The following is an 18,197-nucleotide window of genomic DNA, read 5'->3' as shown; positions in this document are numbered from 1 at the left end:
CCAAGTGTTCTCATTGTTCAATTCCCACCTATGAGGGAGAACATGCTGTGTTTGGTTTTCTGTCTTTGCGATAGTTTGCTCAGAATGATGCAAAACTAACTTTCAGAATAAAATGGTGAACAAAAGCCTGCTTAGGAGAAAGAATTCAGATCTTAAATTTGCTTGATATGTGCAGTTAGGCCAAAAAAAGTTGGATAATCCCAAGAAAATGTCAGCAAATGATTGTAACCTGTTTCTTTTCTTTCACTCTAGTAATCTATATTTTGGAGGCAATCTCATGCAGTAATTAATCGTGAAGACTCTGAAGGCTGACTACTAGGTTCAAATATTGGATCTTCTGCTTGCTAGGTTTGAGACCTTGGCACTAAAATCTTGAGTGAGTACCAGGTACACAATACATGCAAATGTCCGTGTTTGCTATTATTAGCCCTCTGTGGAGTCCTAGAAATTTTCTGACACCTTCTTATTCTCCAGAATTTCCTTTTTCTAGACTTCATGAGGAAAACACACCTCTTCAGATTAATCTGTTTTTGAAATATAAGAAAATTCCAAATATACGAATTCCTTTAATAGGTACATTTTGGTTGCCTCTTCTTGATAACTGCTAGGAAGACACTTTAATCTCGCCAAAAAAAAAAAAAAAGCAAAACAAAACAAAAAAACTCTCTAAATTACACTTTTGTTTGCATTATCTTAGTACCTGTAAATAGTAAGTCCACCCTGTGACCTGGGATTCTCAGAATGGGTGGCCTTCCTTTGATCTGAGAATCTTGCCTTTCTTGCTAGACTTGGGGACGAAGATAACTTGCGCACCTGTAACTCTCAGCCCATAAGTTCTGTGCCTTTTTGGACTTAGTTTCATTCAATTATCATGTAAGACAGAGAAATGTCTTCAGGGGGAAAATTATGTCACGAAATAATAGAGTAGGAAGTGACTCAGAGGTCACCAGGATCTCTCTTTTATTTTCCAAGAACTGAGGTTCAGAGAGGAGATATGACTCTTTTGGGGGCCACAGGACAGGGCACAGGCAGAGGTGGGACTTACTGCACAGTCCTTCCTCCTACAGTACAAGTTGTAATGATACAGAGGTGACATTCATTGATTCTGGAAAAATCTTGAAAAAGAAATTAACTTAATGCTTATTTTCTTCATTCTTGACAGAAAAAACACAAACTCTTGTGAACAAGATACAAATGTCTGAGAAATTTTCTATCTATAAATGCTTTCATGACAAGGCCTAGTCAGTTGTGCATTCAAGGGTGCACGCACCATTCGTGATGTTGTTTTGTAGGCATTCAATGCAATGTAGGCAAGTGCTTGGTTCAATGCCTGGCCCACAGGAAATATTTAATGAATTTTAGCTATTTATATTACTATTATTTGCCTACATATGGGAATCCTCTTTTAGCCAAAAGGCTAGGTAGTGAAAGATTTGCTCATAATCTTGGATATAATTACCATATCATTCTTCACAGTATCTGAAGAGGCAGACAAGAAAAATAGCATTATCATTATTGAAATCTGGGAAAACACAGACACTAAAATATTTGCAGGCATGTTTCAATTACTCAAAGAGGTTAGAAGCAGAAAAACATATTCTTTATTTCCTGTCTTTTCAGCCCCAGGTTTAAATAAGTCAGTTTAACATGTTTTTAGTTTTTCAAATAACTAACTATAAAAAGGAAAACTGTTTTATTAAATAAAATATACAAAAGTACACCAAACCACTCTAGATGTTGAGCAAAGGAAGTTTTGTATGCTTCTCCTGGATACTTCCTCCCTTCCCCATCAACAGACTAGCTAGAAAAGGAGAAATAGGTTTGTTTGAACACTTCTCTTTTACCAAAATAAATAAAGAGGAACAAATATGTGGTCCACTTGTAAAAAATGGTATGTATTTTTCCATTACTTATCGAGCAACTGCTTGCTAAGCAAGGCACTAAGTGACTTAAATGCACAAACTCATTGAATCCTTTCAACTCTGAGTAGAATGACTTTTATCATCACCATTTTACAGATAAGGAAACTAAGGGAGCTGCCTAAAGTCCTAGAGCTTGCAAGTAAGGAACTGAGATTCCTCTAAGTGGTCATGATTCCAGGATGAAACTCTTTAATCACTATCTTGTATAGTCACATTACTACACAGGTGGGCAAATAAAGAAAACAAGGACAGAAATGGACTATGATTTAATGTTGGATTTCTAACAGCAGTTAGGAATTTGCTAATTCAATACCACAGGATTAAAAGTTTTCCAACTAGAAAGCCCCGGAGAAAATGAAGACATAGTCATTAAATTATAATAGGCCTTCCAATAACTGTGTGGACATGATCATACAACTTGACACATTTATTCACGGGTATTTCTCACGCAGTCCAGTCTGGATGCACAACATGATCCTGAAGGGTGTGTGGCATGAAGAAGTCACTGCCCTGGAGAGCAGGGAACTGAGAGGTAACAATCTGTGAGGGGTTTTCACTTTGCCCTTGCCCTTTTCCTCCTCCCTATTCCAGTAGACACTTGGCTCCGTGCTCATCTCAGGAGAAGATGAAGCAGGGTGAAAAATAAAAGTTGCCTGACAGCTACTTCCCTTCCTGCTGTTAGTGTCCAAAACCTAACCACAGAAAAGGAAAGAATTCCTGAGCATAGATTGTTGAAGGGAAATGATTTTCCCCTCAGGTGAACTGCAAATAACATTAACAATTGATCTCACTCATGGATCCCTAACTATGATTAGACACACTTTGAAGCACGTATCTGTGTACTCATTTAATTCTCTAAAAGCCTATGAGGGAGTTATTACTAATGTCAGAATGCTCCATAAAGATTTGTTTTTGTCTGATTTTATTTACTGCTGTATCTCTATTTATTTATTTATTTATTTATTTATTTATTTATTTATTTTTGAGACAGAGTCTCGCTCTGTCGCCAGGCTGGAATGTAGTGGCACGATCTCGGCTCACTGCAACATCCACCTCCTGGGTTCAAGCGATTCTCCTGCCTCAGCCTCCCACGTAGCTGGGATTCCAGGCATGTGCCACCATACCCAGCTAATTTTTGTATTTTTAGTAGAGACGGGGTTTCACCATGTTGGCCAGGATGTTCTCCATCTACTGACCTCGTGATCCACCCGCCTCGGCCTCCCAAAGTGCTGGGATTACAGGAGTGAGCCACCATGCCCAGCCTCATTTACTGCTATATATCTAGCATTCAGAACAATACCTGGCAAAGATTAGGAACAAATAAATATTTATTGTAGAATGAATCTCCATCTAAAGGTGAAGGAGCTTAGGCACAGAGAGATTAAGTTACCTGCCCAAAGTCCCACAGCTGGTAGAAGACTAGGAGAGTTAGGGCATCCCCACCTGGGCTGGGAGAAGACACGAGAGGATGAGAAAGCTGTGCTTCCCAAGAATAGAGGAGCCCTGGGACCCTCTTGTGCCTCCAGGGAGGTGGCAAGACCACAGAGAAGAAGTGGCTCTGTTGGGTACTTGGCAGGTGGAATCTCAGGCAGCGTTGTGGTTAAACTGCCACACTGGGGCAAGAAGGTAGCAAAATGAGAATGCTACAGGGGCTGCAGAGAGCTCCTGGAGTGGAGACCATGCACACAAGGACAATGGATGCCTGTAGAGCAGCCTCTGTTGATTGGTGACCAAGGATCAAGTGGCTGCTCCTTCCCCAACCCATGATGTGTTGCTCTGCTTTCCTCCAGCCAAAACAACTGGTTGTAAAAGAGAAAATTGTAATACAAAATGAGAAAAGTGCTATTTTTTGTATACTTTTTTTAACTGAAGCAGCTTTGTATTTTATATAGGCGGCATTATGTAAGGAAAAATATTAAATGTGTCATCAGAAGGCCTAGGTTTTAATCCTAGCTTGTCCCATCAAAAATTTGCAGGCAATTTACCTAATTTCCCTATGTCTCAGTTTCCTCATTTATAAAAATAGACATTAAAAATCATTGAGGTGAAGATAAAATGATTTTTTTAAAAAATGTAAAAGTTGTCAAAGATAATAAATGCATTGTGTAATTTTGTATAACTCCCACTCCCATCCCATTTGCACTTGATTTTGACACAGATGTATTGTTTTTTGGTGGGTAAAGGGCTACACTGTGTCTTCTCTTTTTACAGACTAGTATTTATATTTACTTTCATTTCTGATGTTTATACTAAGAGGATGTAAACATATTTTGCAAAATTAAAAGCACTTTAGAAATAATAAATATTACATGATTGATAGGTTGCTGTTGTTGCCTGTGGGAGAATTTTCCGGAAGTTGAAAGCCAGTCAGTCATTGAAATGTTTCATGGACAATCCTCAGGCTCAGTAAGGCCCGGGTAGGCATTTTGTTGGCTCTTTTCACTGAGCTATCCTAATATTATACATGAAAATAATTCCTGCACTAAGAAGCGAAAAAATAAATTTCTAAAATGTCAGGCATTTGTTACTAAATTGTAAAAGGATCACAAACAAGATGAATTGGAAACTTCTACACCAGGTTTACTTTAAACACTTCGGTTTTTCTGAGAAATGAGAGTAAATGAAATAAACCAGCAGTAATGCAAATTTACAGCCCTTGCAAAAATGTGAACTATAAATTAGGGTCAGCCTATCATCATATGTATATTAGTGATCATGATGTGCCTGGCACTCCTCTTAGAACTGAGGAGACAATAGTGAAAAAGACAGTGAAGTCCCTGCCTTTACAGAGCTTACATTCCACTGGGAGAAACCAAAAGCAAACAAATGAAATACAAGACATTGTTAGACACTGCCTTGAAGGAACATACAGCAGGTACAGGAGAGACTGTTTCTAAAACAGGGAAGCAAGTCATGTGCACATCTGCAAAGATAACTTCATTGCATTCAGGTTTTCTTATTCTCCAGGAGCCTATGGTGTAAGACTAAAAATAAGTGAACATGTAACAGTGGGCATACATGTACAGCTATAACTTTTGACTTTACCTTGTATGCAAATGTGTTGGGTTAGTTATACCCAGATGTCCTGTATAACCAGCAGTCTTTGCAGGCTTAAACTGCCTGGCATGCGTGTTTTATCTAAGAAAAGAAGGAAGAGCGTTAGGTGGAAGTAAGTTGCCTGTCCCCTCATTGGTTTGTGATTATCACTTACTCATCATATAAACCCAAGGTGCAGTCACATACCCAGGGATACAGGACACGACAGACTCCTGAGAGACACAACACAGGTAAGTAATGTTATTGAACTCCACGTAGATAAGAAATGAGATATGCTTTACTCTTTACATTAGGGTTTTTATTATTCTCATATCCTGTTTGTGACTGAGTAACTCTCTTGTGAGCTATTTTCATGATGTGCTCACTCAGACCTTGTCTTACCCAGAGCCTCTCCATATATGTGAATATGTGAAAATCAAATAGTCATTTTTAAGAGAAACATAGGTACAGGTGATTTTAAAGACCTCTTCAAGTGGATTTTAACATAGAAAATATAATCAATGCTAGAGGAAAAATCCTGTCTTAATCAGGGTTTGTGACTACTTCCAGAATTTTCCCAAGTGATTCTTCAATCACTTGGACTGATGGAACAGAGAATTTTATCTCATGGTTCTTCACTTTCTTTCCTTTTTTTTTTTTTTTTTTAAGTTTAAGAATTTTACTGGTAATATTTTCTATTATTTTAAGGCACATTTTGTTGAAGCATCTCCATGTTTTGATAAGAATTGCATCCTATCATCATGTGGCTTCAGAGATAGTTGAAGAGATTTACCCCAGGCCAGGAATTTCAACTCACAGCTCCCAAAGGCTATTTCAGTGATTCCTCTTGCTTTGGCTTTAATGTGGAACAGTCACTTAAAACGATATTTAGTTGATATTTGATTAAAAAAAAAAAAATAGAGCTTTCAGCTTGCTAATTCAAAGTTAAACATCCAATGCTTGATGGAAATCAATATCTTACTCAGTCAACAATAATTCTTCTATTTTCCTATTGTCCTATAATTTAACTCCAACCTGGCAACTTTTCCAGAACTGAACTTGAAATGCCCAGGAACACTGTGAAATGAGGGAAATTAACATTCTTTACCACAAATGTTAGGGGTAATAAAAAGCCATTATTTAATGTCAGTATATGCAAGAAGTTCTCATGTGGACAACAGTATCTCACATGATTGCCATCTGAATCCAATTTTTACATTTCAGAACACCAGGATCTATATAATAGGAGTGTAAACATGCATGCTCTAGGCCATTACATTTTGTATAAGTTTATTACTGGGCAAGTTAAGATCTACATCTTACACTCAAAGAAGAGCTATACCAAATTCACAAGTAATCTTTGTTTTTATACCTCAAACTCAGATTATTGCACAATTACTAAGGATGTAAAAAACTGTCTGGACTGCCCAAATATGTTTGAATTATTGATGTTTCTTATTTAAGAGTAAGAGTTTAAGTTGGCTAACATTTTGTATTGAATTGTAGAATGGCTAATACTTAATTCCTTATTTGTAAGTTTTCTAACCAACAAAATTATTCCAAAAGTTCTCTTTTTTGAACTAAAAATATTTTGGCTGAAGTCTTTATTAAGATGTTTAGTATAGGCATTGGATATTGATTAGCCTGTGTTGTCAGAGAGTTGAAATTGGATTGTTGTCATCTTTCTGGCACAGAAACTAGAATTTTTGAGACGATTTTTTACTGTGCTTTTACAGCACTGTACAGAATAGTATATTGTTAAATTGTTTTATTATAAAAGTTTGTAATTTTTTCAATGATTATGTTAAAATCTGGGAATGAATTAATCAGATGAAATAAATCAGCATTGTATTAGTTTTCATGCTGCTGATAAAGACATACCTGAGACTGGGTAATTGATAAAGAAAAAAAGGTTTGGCCGGGAGCGGTGGCTCACGCCTGTAATCCCAACATTTTGGGAGGCCCAAGGCTGGCGGATCACCTGAAGTCGGGAGGTCCTGGCCAACATGGCGAAACCACGTCTCTACTAAAAACACAGAAATTAGGCCAGTGCAGTGGTGGGGGCTTGTAATCCCAGCTACTCGGGAGGCTGAGGCAGGAGGAACCGCTTGAACCCGGGAGGGGGAGGCTGCAGTGAGCCGAGATCGCACCACTGCCCTGTAGCCTGCGTGACAGAGCAAGACTCTGTCTCAAAAAAAAAAAAAAAAAAAGAAAGAAAGAAAAAAAAATTAGCTGTGTGCGGTGATGGGCGCCTGTAATCCCAGCTACTCCGGTGGCTGAGGCAGGAGAATTGCTTGAACCCAGGAGGCGGAGGCTGCAGTGAGCCGAGATTGCACCATTGCACTCCAGCCTGGGCAACAAGAGCAAAACTTTTGTCTCAAAAAAAAAAAAAAAAAAAAAGGACCCGGCGAGGTGGCTCACACCTGTAAACCCAGCACTTTGGGAGGCCGAGGCGTGAGAATCACGAGGTCAGGAGATCCAGACCATCCTGGCTAACACGGTGAAACCCCATTTCTACTAAAAATACAAAAAGTTAGGGGAGCATGGTGACGGGTGCCTGTAGTCCTAGCTGCTGGAGAGGCTGAGGCAGGAGAATGGCGTGAACCCAGGAGGTAGAGCTTGCAGTGAGTCGAGATCATGCCACTGCACTCCAGCCTGGACCACAGAGCGAGACTCCATCTCAAAAAAACAAAAACAAAAAACAAGAAAAAAGAAAAGAAAGAAAAAAAAGGTTTAGACCGGGCTCAGTGGATCACGCCTGTAATCCCAGCACTTTGGGAGGTCCAGGCAGGCGGATCACGAGGTCAGATGATCAAGACCATCCTGGCCAACATGGTGAAATCCCATCTCCACTAAAAAATAAAATACAAGAATTAGCTGTATGTAGTGGCACACGCCTATAATCCTAGCTACTTGAGAGGCTGAGGCAGGATAATTGCTTGAACTCAGGAGGCGGAGATTTCAGTGAGCCTAGATTGCGCCACTGCACTACAGTTCCACATGGCTGGAGAGGCCTCACCATCATGGCGGAAGGGGAAGGGATGTCTAACATGGCGGCAGGCAAGAAGGACCCAGAGCCAAGTTAAAGGGGAAATCTCTTATAAAGTCATCAGATCTCGTGAGACTTACTTACTACCATGAAGTCAGTATGGGGGGAAACCACCTCCAGGATTCAATTATCTCCCACCAGGCCCCTCCCACCACACGTGGGAATTATGGGAGCTACAATTCAAGATGAGATGATAGTGGGGATATAACCAAACCATATCAAGCATTATATAAAGTTAAGAAAAGCTACAGGAAAGAAAGGGAAAGAAAGGAAGTACCCAAGATAGTACTTTAGAAAACACTGTTATTTCCTATGTAAAAGAGCTTATTTCCTAATGCATATATTAATATTAAAAGTTAAATCTTCTGCACTGGATAGCTGTGTTCATATGAGTTTATATATGTAAGTTTCTATCCAGGGTATTTATTAGTCATTTATGTATGTGTTCTTTGAGAAACCGTATAGGTTATTTTTCAAACAGAATTCTAAATGAGCTTTTTATCTATCTGCTGAATTAGTAACTTTACACGATATACTTTGGGGTGTAAGGAAGTCAGTGGTTAATTTTAGATGCAAAGATCTTTAGATGTAAAAATCTTCAAACACTATCAGCTTTTAAACTTCATGCTTCTGTATCATTCCAGGAAACATGCAGTTTTCTCTATATGAGATTCTTAACACAGTGACAGTGGAAGGGTTCAGAAATGAAGCTAACAGGAAACACGGGACCAGAATGATATTGGAGTTTTGCTGTGCTAGTCAAATCATGCCAAGATAACCTAGATGTTATTTCTGTGTACGATAGAAAGTTGGGGTCTAATTATGCTTTTTTTCCCTCTATTGTCTCAGAACCATTTTAGTCTAGTTTCTTTATGTCCTCACTCTATGTCATGTCTGTCCTATATGTGAGGTTCTGTTTTAAGACAATGCACCTCTGAACAAATATTGCATTACAAGGCTTTTTATCTAAGTCTTGCTCTCTGGTACATCAGGTCTTCCTCTTCTGTTCTCTTTTTTTGTTTGTCTTGGCTATTTTGGTCCTTAGCATTTCCAGTTGAAATCTAGGATCCAGTTTATCTGTAGAATCTCTTGAATTTTAAATATAGACAATCATTTTGATTGCAAATGGACAGCTGTGTTGCTCCCTTCCTACTACTTACAAATGTTATTTATTATTGTCTTACATTATTGAATTAGCTAGGCTGTCCAGCATTATGCTGAATAGTAGATGTTATAGTGGGATTCTTGTTATTCCTGACATTAAAGAAAATGCTTTTATTGGTTCACCATTATGTATGTTTGCTATAAGTTTTCAGTAGAGACTCTTTATACGGTTAAGGAAGTATTCTATTACTAGTTTGCTAACAGGTATTTTATTTTGTTGTTTTTTTCATTTTGCGAGTTTTGATCACAAATGAGTGATAATGTTATAAATGCTTTTTAAAAGCATTTAGTATCTATTGAGATGATAGTATGTTTTATGATAATTCTCTTTCTTTTTTTTGAGAGAGAGAGTCTCACTCTGTCACCCAGGCTGGAGTAAAGTGGCACGATCTTGGCTCACTGCAACCTCTGCCTCCCAGGTTCAAGCAATTCTCGTGCCTGAGCCACCTGCGTAGCTGGAATTATAGGCTCACGCCACCACACCCAGCTAATTTGTATACATTGTTTGTAGAGACAGGGTTTCACCATGTTGGCCAGGCTGGTCTCAACCTCCTGACCTCAAGTGATCTGCCTGTCTCGGCCTCCCAAAGTGCTGGGATTACAGACGTGAGCCACTGCACCCAGCCTGGTTTTTCTCTTTTAATGTAGTTTATTATACAGATGGATGTTCTGATTTAACATCTTGTATTCCTGAGACAAACAGAAAATATAATCATGCAAATAACTACAGAAATGTCATGTAAAAAGTACAGCTTCATTAATGAGTTACAACTGTTGAAAGAATATTTTAAAAGGCAAGATAAGCATTTGTTAGCTGCTATTGGGCCTCTGCCAAATCTTAGACTTCAAGATATTTTTGCAGAGAAATATAGATAGCTGCCAACCTATGCTGAGAATTTTTAAATGTCTTCTTTACTTGAGTCAAATACAATATAAAACAGCATAATTTTGAAAATTAACAACAATAAAAAACAATCACTTTGTTTTCATGCAGAATTCATCAGGTGGACACTGATATCCATGTGGTAGTTGATTGAATGAGAAAAGGTTATATGTTTAATGTTTAATGCTGTTAACTTTTTTTTCTTTTTTTGAGACGGAGTCTCAAAAAGGCTGGAGTGCAATGGCATGATCTCGGCTCACTACAACCTCTGCCTCCCGGATTTCAGTGATTCTCCTGCCTCAACCTCCTGAGTAGCTGGGATTACAGGCGCCCGCCACCACTCCCAGCTCATTTCTGTATTTTTAGTAGAGATGGGGTTTTACCATTTTGGTCAAGCTAGTCTCAAACTCCTGACCTTGTGATCCACCCGCCTTGGCCTCCCAAAGTGCTGGGATTACAGGCGTGAGCCATGGCGCCCTGTGTAATGCTGATAACTTTTAATGTAGGGAGAAAATATAATTTCTTCATGCTGTGGAAACATTGACTATGCCAACAAAACCAATAAAAAATTTTATATAGAATGCTTTTCAAGTAGAAGCTGCAGGCTAGGCACAGTGGCTCACGCCTGTAATCCCAGCACTTTGGGAGGCCAAGTGGGGTGGATCACCTGAGGTTGAGAAACGAACCTGAGACCAGTCTGGCCAACATAAGTGAAGCCCCGTCTGTACTAGAAATAGAAAAATTAGCCAGGCGTGATGGTGTATGCCTGTAATCCCAGCTACTCAGGAGGCTGAGGCTGGAGAATTGCTTGAATCCAGGAGGTGGAGGTTTCAGTGAGCCAAGATTGAGCCACTGCACTCCAGGCTGGGGGACAGAGTGACACTGTGCCGCAACAAAACCAAACAAAATGAAACGAAACACCAAATAGAAACTGCAACTAATAACCACACTTTTTCCACTCTGTAGGCTTTTAAAAATTGTTTTGATATTTAAAACAAATAGGTCCAGGAATTATAACAATTATGCTATTCCTGGATAAGAATAATCTCTTAATTATTACATTTTTTATTAACTATGTTGGTGCTCTTAGACCTTTTCCATTATTTATTTCTAAGCTCAACATTTCTAAGTAACCTGGAAAACAGTTCCATTGTTCTGATGGGCATTTCATTTAGTATCCCAAATTCGAACTCCTTTATATGTATATTTTTCCCCCAAAGAAATTTGTGGCTGTAAATCATGGAATTATTATTAGTTTAGTCAATTCTTGTCTCTTTCAAGGACATTTCCCCACATATCTATACATGTGGTGAGTGCTACATCTCAGTTGGGTGTAGACTAGACTGGCTGATGCAAACTGGGCGGGAGTGATTGGCAGTAGTACCTCTCTCGTTTTAGCAAGGAGCACTAGCTTCACTCCACAACATCTGGACACAGAAACCAGGGCCAGAAAAAATGGTTTTGCTAGGAATTACCATCACTGTCACTTCCTGAACCTGGGAGCTTCTAGATAGGCAATGAAACAGTTATTTCAGGTCATCCTCTTCCCACTAGACTCCAGGAATATGTAAACTTAAAGTCAGGACTTGGCAACCTGGATTTTTATGATTTGCGTTTAACCTTTTATGTGATGTGATTTATTTTTATTTTTTGAGATGGAGTCTCACTCTGCTGCCCAGCCTGGAGGGCAGTAGCGTGATCTTGGCTCACTGCAACCTCTGTCTCTGGGGTTCAAGCGATTCTCCTGCCCCAGCCTCCTGAGTAGCTGGGATTACAGGCACACAACACCACACCTGGCCAATTTGTGTACTTTTAGTAGAGGCGGGGTTTCACCATGTTGGCCAGGTTCATCTCGAAGTCCTGGCTTCAGGTGATCCTCTTGCCTCTGCCTCCCAAAGTGCTGGGATTACAGACATGAGCTGCTGCGCCTGGTCTGTGATGTGATTTTTGATGAAACTTTGATTCGAGGCTTGAGCCCAACTTTCCTTTTTATCTAATTAATATTCCATTAATATTCTTTAAAAACTTTCTTAGTAGGGAATAAACTATTTAAACTCACCACTTTAAATAATCATCTTTATGTGCTTTTATTCATTTAGTTACCATAATTATTATCTTTAGTGTGCTGTATTCATAATGTTTATTCTTGAATACAGAATGAGATCAAAGTCATTACTAATGCTAATGATTAAATTTGCCATTATGCTATGTACCTTATATGCATTACCTCATTAATTTACAAATCCATGTTAATATCACTATTTATCAAAAGTGGTCTTTGAAATTCAGGGAGATTTTAGCTGGCCAAAGGCCAAATTCAAAGAATTGAATTTCAAATGGAAACATTTCTTTCTCAGTTGTTTGATCTTAAAAAATTGAAATATATTCCACTACAAGTGCTTAAAGTCACTAACCATTTATAAACAATGAAAATGAAGATACAAATCACTGAAAACCCATAAGATTATAATGACTGAATTAGCTGGTATTAGCAAACATTTTGAAATGTAAGAATAGTTGGCTTTCTTCCTCTACAGAGGGAATGAAGGAAGATTGTCAGCAGAGGTCTTGAGATGGGGTGTGTTTTGTGGTGCAAGTAACCCAGTAAAACCCAGTAGCATGGATGCAGTCAGAGGGAACCAGAGAGCAGTGTTTCCCTAGGCCTTGGATGCCTAGAGGGAAAGCCACAGGTGAGGAAAGAGAGGCAAAGACAGGTTGGCATGGTACTCACATTCCTCTTGCGTGTGCCCAGCCCTTGGCTGTCCTTACCCAGATGTCCTCATAAACTCTGAGCTGTGTCACAAGAGCAAACAAAACGGCAAAATATCAAATATTAAGCATTACCAGTGACTGAAAGCAGGGCAGAATCATCTTAAAGTGGGAAGTTTTTTTTGCTCCATGCTCTGAAGGTTGGTGTGTAGCTATCCACTTAATCTGAATATTTTTATAAATAAAGTTTGAATTTGGTTATTTCACTGTAATGCTCTAACTAGTGCCGAGAGAGAGAGAGATTCATGATCTGATTTCAACCAAGTTTCCCCATATGTAATTAGATACTGATTTATAATTTTGGTTTTGAAATATCCTCTAATGTCTCCAGTTATCTCAAGAGATGCCATAAAGTTTTCCAATAAATTCTGAAGAAAAATATTGAGACATCTCTAGAGGGCTCTAAAAATAATCCCTCCCTTTTTCTTTTTCCAGAATTGCACCATGCCAAACTACAAACTCACTTATTTTAATATGAGGGGGAGAGCAGAAATTATTCGTTACATATTTGCTTATTTGGACATACAGTATGAAGACCACAGAATAGAACAAGCTGACTGGCCTGAAATCAAATCAAGTAAGTAGCACAAATAATAAATGTAGGAAAAATATGCTTTCAGAACCTTTTGTTTTTCCTCAGGGAAATGAAAAAAAAAATCAAGGTTTTCGAAGCTCATGTAGCTTTAAATTGAGAAGCAGCAGTTCAGACGAACTAATTAAATGCTGTGTGATCGAGCAAATTTCCTATTAGAGGTGAAAACACAAACCTTACAGACAGAGAATATAAAGGTAAACCAGTATAAAGTTTTATCAGATGAGAAGACGAGCTGAAATAAACATGACACTTTTTTTTTTTTTTCTATTTTGTCACTGGGATAGATGAAGTGCAAAGAGTTTAGATTATTTTTCCAGTTTCACGACCCTAGCAAGTAGAACTGAGTTTCAAACCCAGGTCAGTTTAATACCAAGCTCAAGCTATTTGCACTAGACAATGTCAAAACAACACTACTATGATGACAGGCGTATTAACCATGAACTGCCACAGCCTTTGGAAGTACGAGCTCCTTAAAAGTCATTGCCCTTATAACCATTCTTTTTCTTAGCAGAGACCTCTTCTCTGGTGAGATAGCGTATCTTATTTCTTATTATCACTATACTTTACCATTAATATCCACATGTTTCTTCTGATATCAGAATTTGCACGTGGGATTTTAAGATGGTGAATATATAATAGGTGAACATTACTTTTATCCATGAATTAATTAGACCAAGATGGATAGAAAGGTGCAGATATTACATGTAACAAATTTTGCCTGTTAGCTTTGAGATGTAAGTTCACTGAGTGCCTCATTCCCTATTCTACTTGAACTTTTCATTGTTACTGAAAATGGAATTTCTGTATTTTCTTAATATTTCCATAGATTTTCAGCGTGGAAAGGAATCTTAAAGTTCATGATGCTTAGAATGTAGTTTCAAATGTTTTAATAGACAAAGACACAATGTAAAATTGTCTTAAAAAGGATAGAAATTTCATTTACACAAAACCCCAAGTGGGTATCATGATTTTGCTCCATACAGTTGTCAAAGATTAGGTTTCTTATTGATCTGCCACCCCTTGGTGTCTTATTTACACAGTGTGAGATAGCTCATGCTCCTTCCACATTGTAGCTCAGAGAAAGTATGAAGGAGGGAGGGGACACCCCCCTTTAAACAGCATGACTAGAAAGTTGCATATGTCACTTGGTAAGCCCAGTTGTCACATATCACTTCAAGGAAAATTGAGAGATGCTGATTTAATTGTGGATAATCATTTGCACAGCTAAAAATCCAGAGTTTTATTACTCTAAGAAGAAAGGAAAGAATAGGTACTACTAAGGAGCAGTTTCTGTTACAAATGTTATTTGGTCTCATCTGCTGTCCAATTTAGCAGTGCTCTCTGGTGCTTGAAACCTGCTATGACACTCCCTCTGCTGGAACCTAGAAAATCTCCAGTCAACACATTCCATCATTGGATACTTGTATTAAAATGTTCTCCTGGACAAACTTGGTAAATTGCACACACGAGTTTACATTTTCTCTCTTTAAAACACTTTTTCTCTCCTTTAATAATGCTGAAGTACTTTTAAAAAGGGCCGAAGTCCACAAGGACAAAGAAATAAAGCTTGAATGTAGATATGATAGCACACAATTCTGGAAGCTAAAAAGCAGGCCAAAGAATGGTAAGGTGACTTAGTAGGCCCAAAGTTCAAACGTAAACCTTGAGGAGGAGAAGGCAAGCTAAATCACAGAGATACAGAAAAAGGCTCATGAATTTATAGTAGCAGATAACTCTAAAAGTTGCGCTGACAGAGGACTGAGTGGAAAAATGTTGATGGAGAGTTTTTCTTGACCTCTTTGTTGGACTTGTGCTGGGGTGCCCCATTTACTTCACCCACTGCACTCAATCCCTTGTGGGAGGGAGCATGTGAGCGAGCGAGCATGAGATCCAGCTGAGCACTTTGGGCACTGGCAGGAGCAAGCTCTGCACGGGCCCTGCAGTGGCACCCAGGTTGGGGTGCCTGCAACCCCTGAAGCTCCAGAATGCATGTTACAATGCTCTCTTAGCCCTGCCATCCATGGACAGCAGAGTGGTATCAGCTCAGTGGGCCTCTTGCCTCGTCACATGGGGTAGCTGCCTTCCACCAGCAAGGGCAAAGGGCCAGTGTGACAGCCTTTTTTGGGTCCCTGTACTTGGTGGGTCCTAAGCTGTTGTCCAGCGTCCAAGAAGAACAATGTCGTCCAGACACTTGAAGGATGGTGAAGGCGGAAAATTTTATTAAGTGAAGGAAATGGCTCTCAGCAGAGAGGGGAGCTGGAGAGAGGACAGAGTAGGCCGGTAGTCTTCCCCTGAAGTCAAGTCTTTTCTCCTCCGAAATCCAGCCATCTCTCTGAAGTCAAGTCACCTCTCTCCAGCTGAGCCCCTTCTCTTTCCTCTACCAACTGAGTCTGGGGTATTCATAGGCAGAGGATTGTGGGACGGGGTGGGCTGTAGGTAGTTTTGGAAAAGGCAACATTCAATTGGTAAAAAAGCATTATTCAGAAAGAACCCATCAGGAGACAGCAGGCAAACAGGAATAGATTTTCTCATGCTGGGTCACAGGTTTCAGGCTTTTTGGCTTGAAGGTGGGGTTTCCCTGGGGACCTGCTGTTGTCTACCTAGAATTTCTCTGCCTCCTGCCTCTATCAATGTGAAGAAGCACTGTGACCACCATATCCCTTCTCCTCCCTAGAATAAGCATGGAGGTTACTCTCAGGGGAGGATAGACCAGAGGCTTCTGGGACAACAGACATGTCTGAGGACACAATTTTATAATAAAGGTGGGATTCAATGGAAGTCTAGAAACTAAATGGTGAGATCCATAGCACCTTTCTTCTGCTCTACAATCCAGGCTAATATTCCTTAAGCAGAAATTGGAGAAATTCTCTCTGGGGAAGCTGATCAGCCCAAGCTAATGAACGAATGAGAGTTTCTTAATGAAACAGCCCAGCCCAATCTGTTGGCAAGCCCCTCCCATGCACGATGAGCTTACAGGTAGTTTTTATTTCTTTGCTTTTTAAAACATAAATGGCAATCAAAAATCAATAGATATTTGAGAAAAATCTAACAGAACACATACCTAAACAAAGAAGCAGAAAAAAAGCAACTCTGAGGAAACCAAGATGATTTAGCAAGAAAAAAAACCCACTTCAAACATTTTTAAAAATCCTGAGAAATAAGAGAAGATATTCTATACATGAAACAAGAACACTGTAATAGCAAACTAAATATGGCCTGAGAAGGACTTTGTACGACTATATTTGAGTCCTTGTAGATGAACTGTAACCTAACTTAATCGGTAGACAAGATTAAAACCTAACTTAGGAATATGCACCTATAAGAAGAGCTGAGTCTTGGCCAATCCCAGCAGCAACTCATATACTGCTGAGTGTTCAGACTGTGTTCAAATAAGGCAAACCGTGGGCTGTAACCAATCTAGTTGTTTCTGTACCTCACTTCCGATTTTTGTATGTCACTTTATTTATTTATTTTTTTGCCTATTTGTTCTGATCATGAGGCATCCCCTGGAGCCTCTGTGAATCTGCTGTGATTCTGGGGACTTCCCAATTTGCAAATCGTTCGTAGCTTAGTTAAACTCCTTTAAATTTAATTCGGTTGAAGTTTTTCTCTTAACAACAGGGTGCTGTCAGAAGAAATGTTCAGAGACAAACAGTTCTTGAAAATTAAAAATATGATACAAACACATCAATAAAATGACAAAAAGTAAAGATATTTTTCCAGAAAGTACAAAAATAGGACAAATAAATGAAAAATAAAAGAAAGAAAGGAAACTTGAGGCTCAGTTTAGGAGGTCCAACTTTCAAATAAAATTCTGGAAAAGGAGAACAGAAAATAGAAGGGAGACTAATTTTGAAAGACTGTTCCTTATACAAAGTTGAGATCTGTCTCCTTATAGCTTTCATAGATTGGTCTTGGACTTATAATTTTAATCCATGGAGAACCAGATTACTCCTTCTTTTACAACCAAATAGTTAAAGAAACCTAGTTTCTTTAAAGACATCATAGAAAAAAAGCTATTGCTGAGTGGTCAGTTTAATACAAATGTTCCGAGTGAAGATAAAGGTCTTTGGCAGAATTTGTAATTGGGTCCCATTTAATTCATGCATCCGATACCTCAACCTAGATAATAAATTTTGGAACTTCGTTGTTAGTTTCTCTGGTCATCATTGTGAATTTTAGTTCAACTTTCCCATCCCTGACTCTATTTCTTGATTTAGATGCCATTTTCTCTGGACTATCTGAGATCTACAATCACATCCATGTCCAAAGGACAATTTTCTTTTCTTCCTTGAGTGCTCATTTATATTCCCTGATTTGCATTTCTTCACCACGTAAGTAGGTGTCCTCCAAACAAGTTCCTGTTACTGTACATCTGCCATTTAATGTGTGATACCTATGGAGAACATAGTGTTTAAGGTACAAGAACAGCACAGAGCAAAATGGGACCATCATCCCTGTCACAACACTAGACATCATTGTAAGACATTCTGCCAAGATCACAGTAGTTACTTTGCCAGCCACATCACATTGAGGCCTCATATTTAGTGTAACAAAATTCCTTAATGGTTTTTAAGCTTTAGAATACTCCTATTGACACCTCCAACAACACTGGGATTATTCTTTTTTTTTTCTGGAATCAAATGAAGGACTTAGCATTTGTCTTCTTAAACGACTTCCTGTTAGATGCAGCCCAATGTTCCAGTTGTGGGCAGTTATCCCAGGGTTGGCTTGAACACTTCCAGTAGCTAAAAGCTCACTATCTCACAAGAAAACACA

At 38.9% G+C, this 18,197-nt stretch overlaps 1 protein-coding gene across 2 annotated transcripts in view; it reads left to right on the top strand.

Annotated features, from left to right (window-relative positions):
• The first annotated feature begins 274 nt into the window (after positions 1-274).
• The window catches only part of HPGDS (hematopoietic prostaglandin D synthase), a 43,152-nt gene continuing 25,229 nt past the window's right edge, over positions 275-18,197 (top strand). The window contains exons 1-2 of one of the 2 annotated variants that reach the window (XM_037989985.2): positions 275-376; positions 13,259-13,400. In XM_037989985.2, the coding sequence (XP_037845913.1) occupies positions 13,268-13,400 (133 nt within the window). In that variant the 5' untranslated portion in view covers positions 275-376; positions 13,259-13,267. Of the gene's footprint in view, positions 377-4,960; positions 5,210-13,258; positions 13,401-18,197 lie in introns of those variants that run through there. The other variant, XM_007999290.3, reaches the window with a different exon arrangement.

Source organism: Chlorocebus sabaeus, chromosome 7 (assembly GCF_047675955.1).
Source record: "Chlorocebus sabaeus isolate Y175 chromosome 7, mChlSab1.0.hap1, whole genome shotgun sequence".
Taxonomy (NCBI): domain Eukaryota; kingdom Metazoa; phylum Chordata; class Mammalia; order Primates; family Cercopithecidae; genus Chlorocebus; species Chlorocebus sabaeus.
Note: the sequence above shows the minus strand (reverse complement) of the source record. Positions and strands in the feature narration are given on the sequence as shown.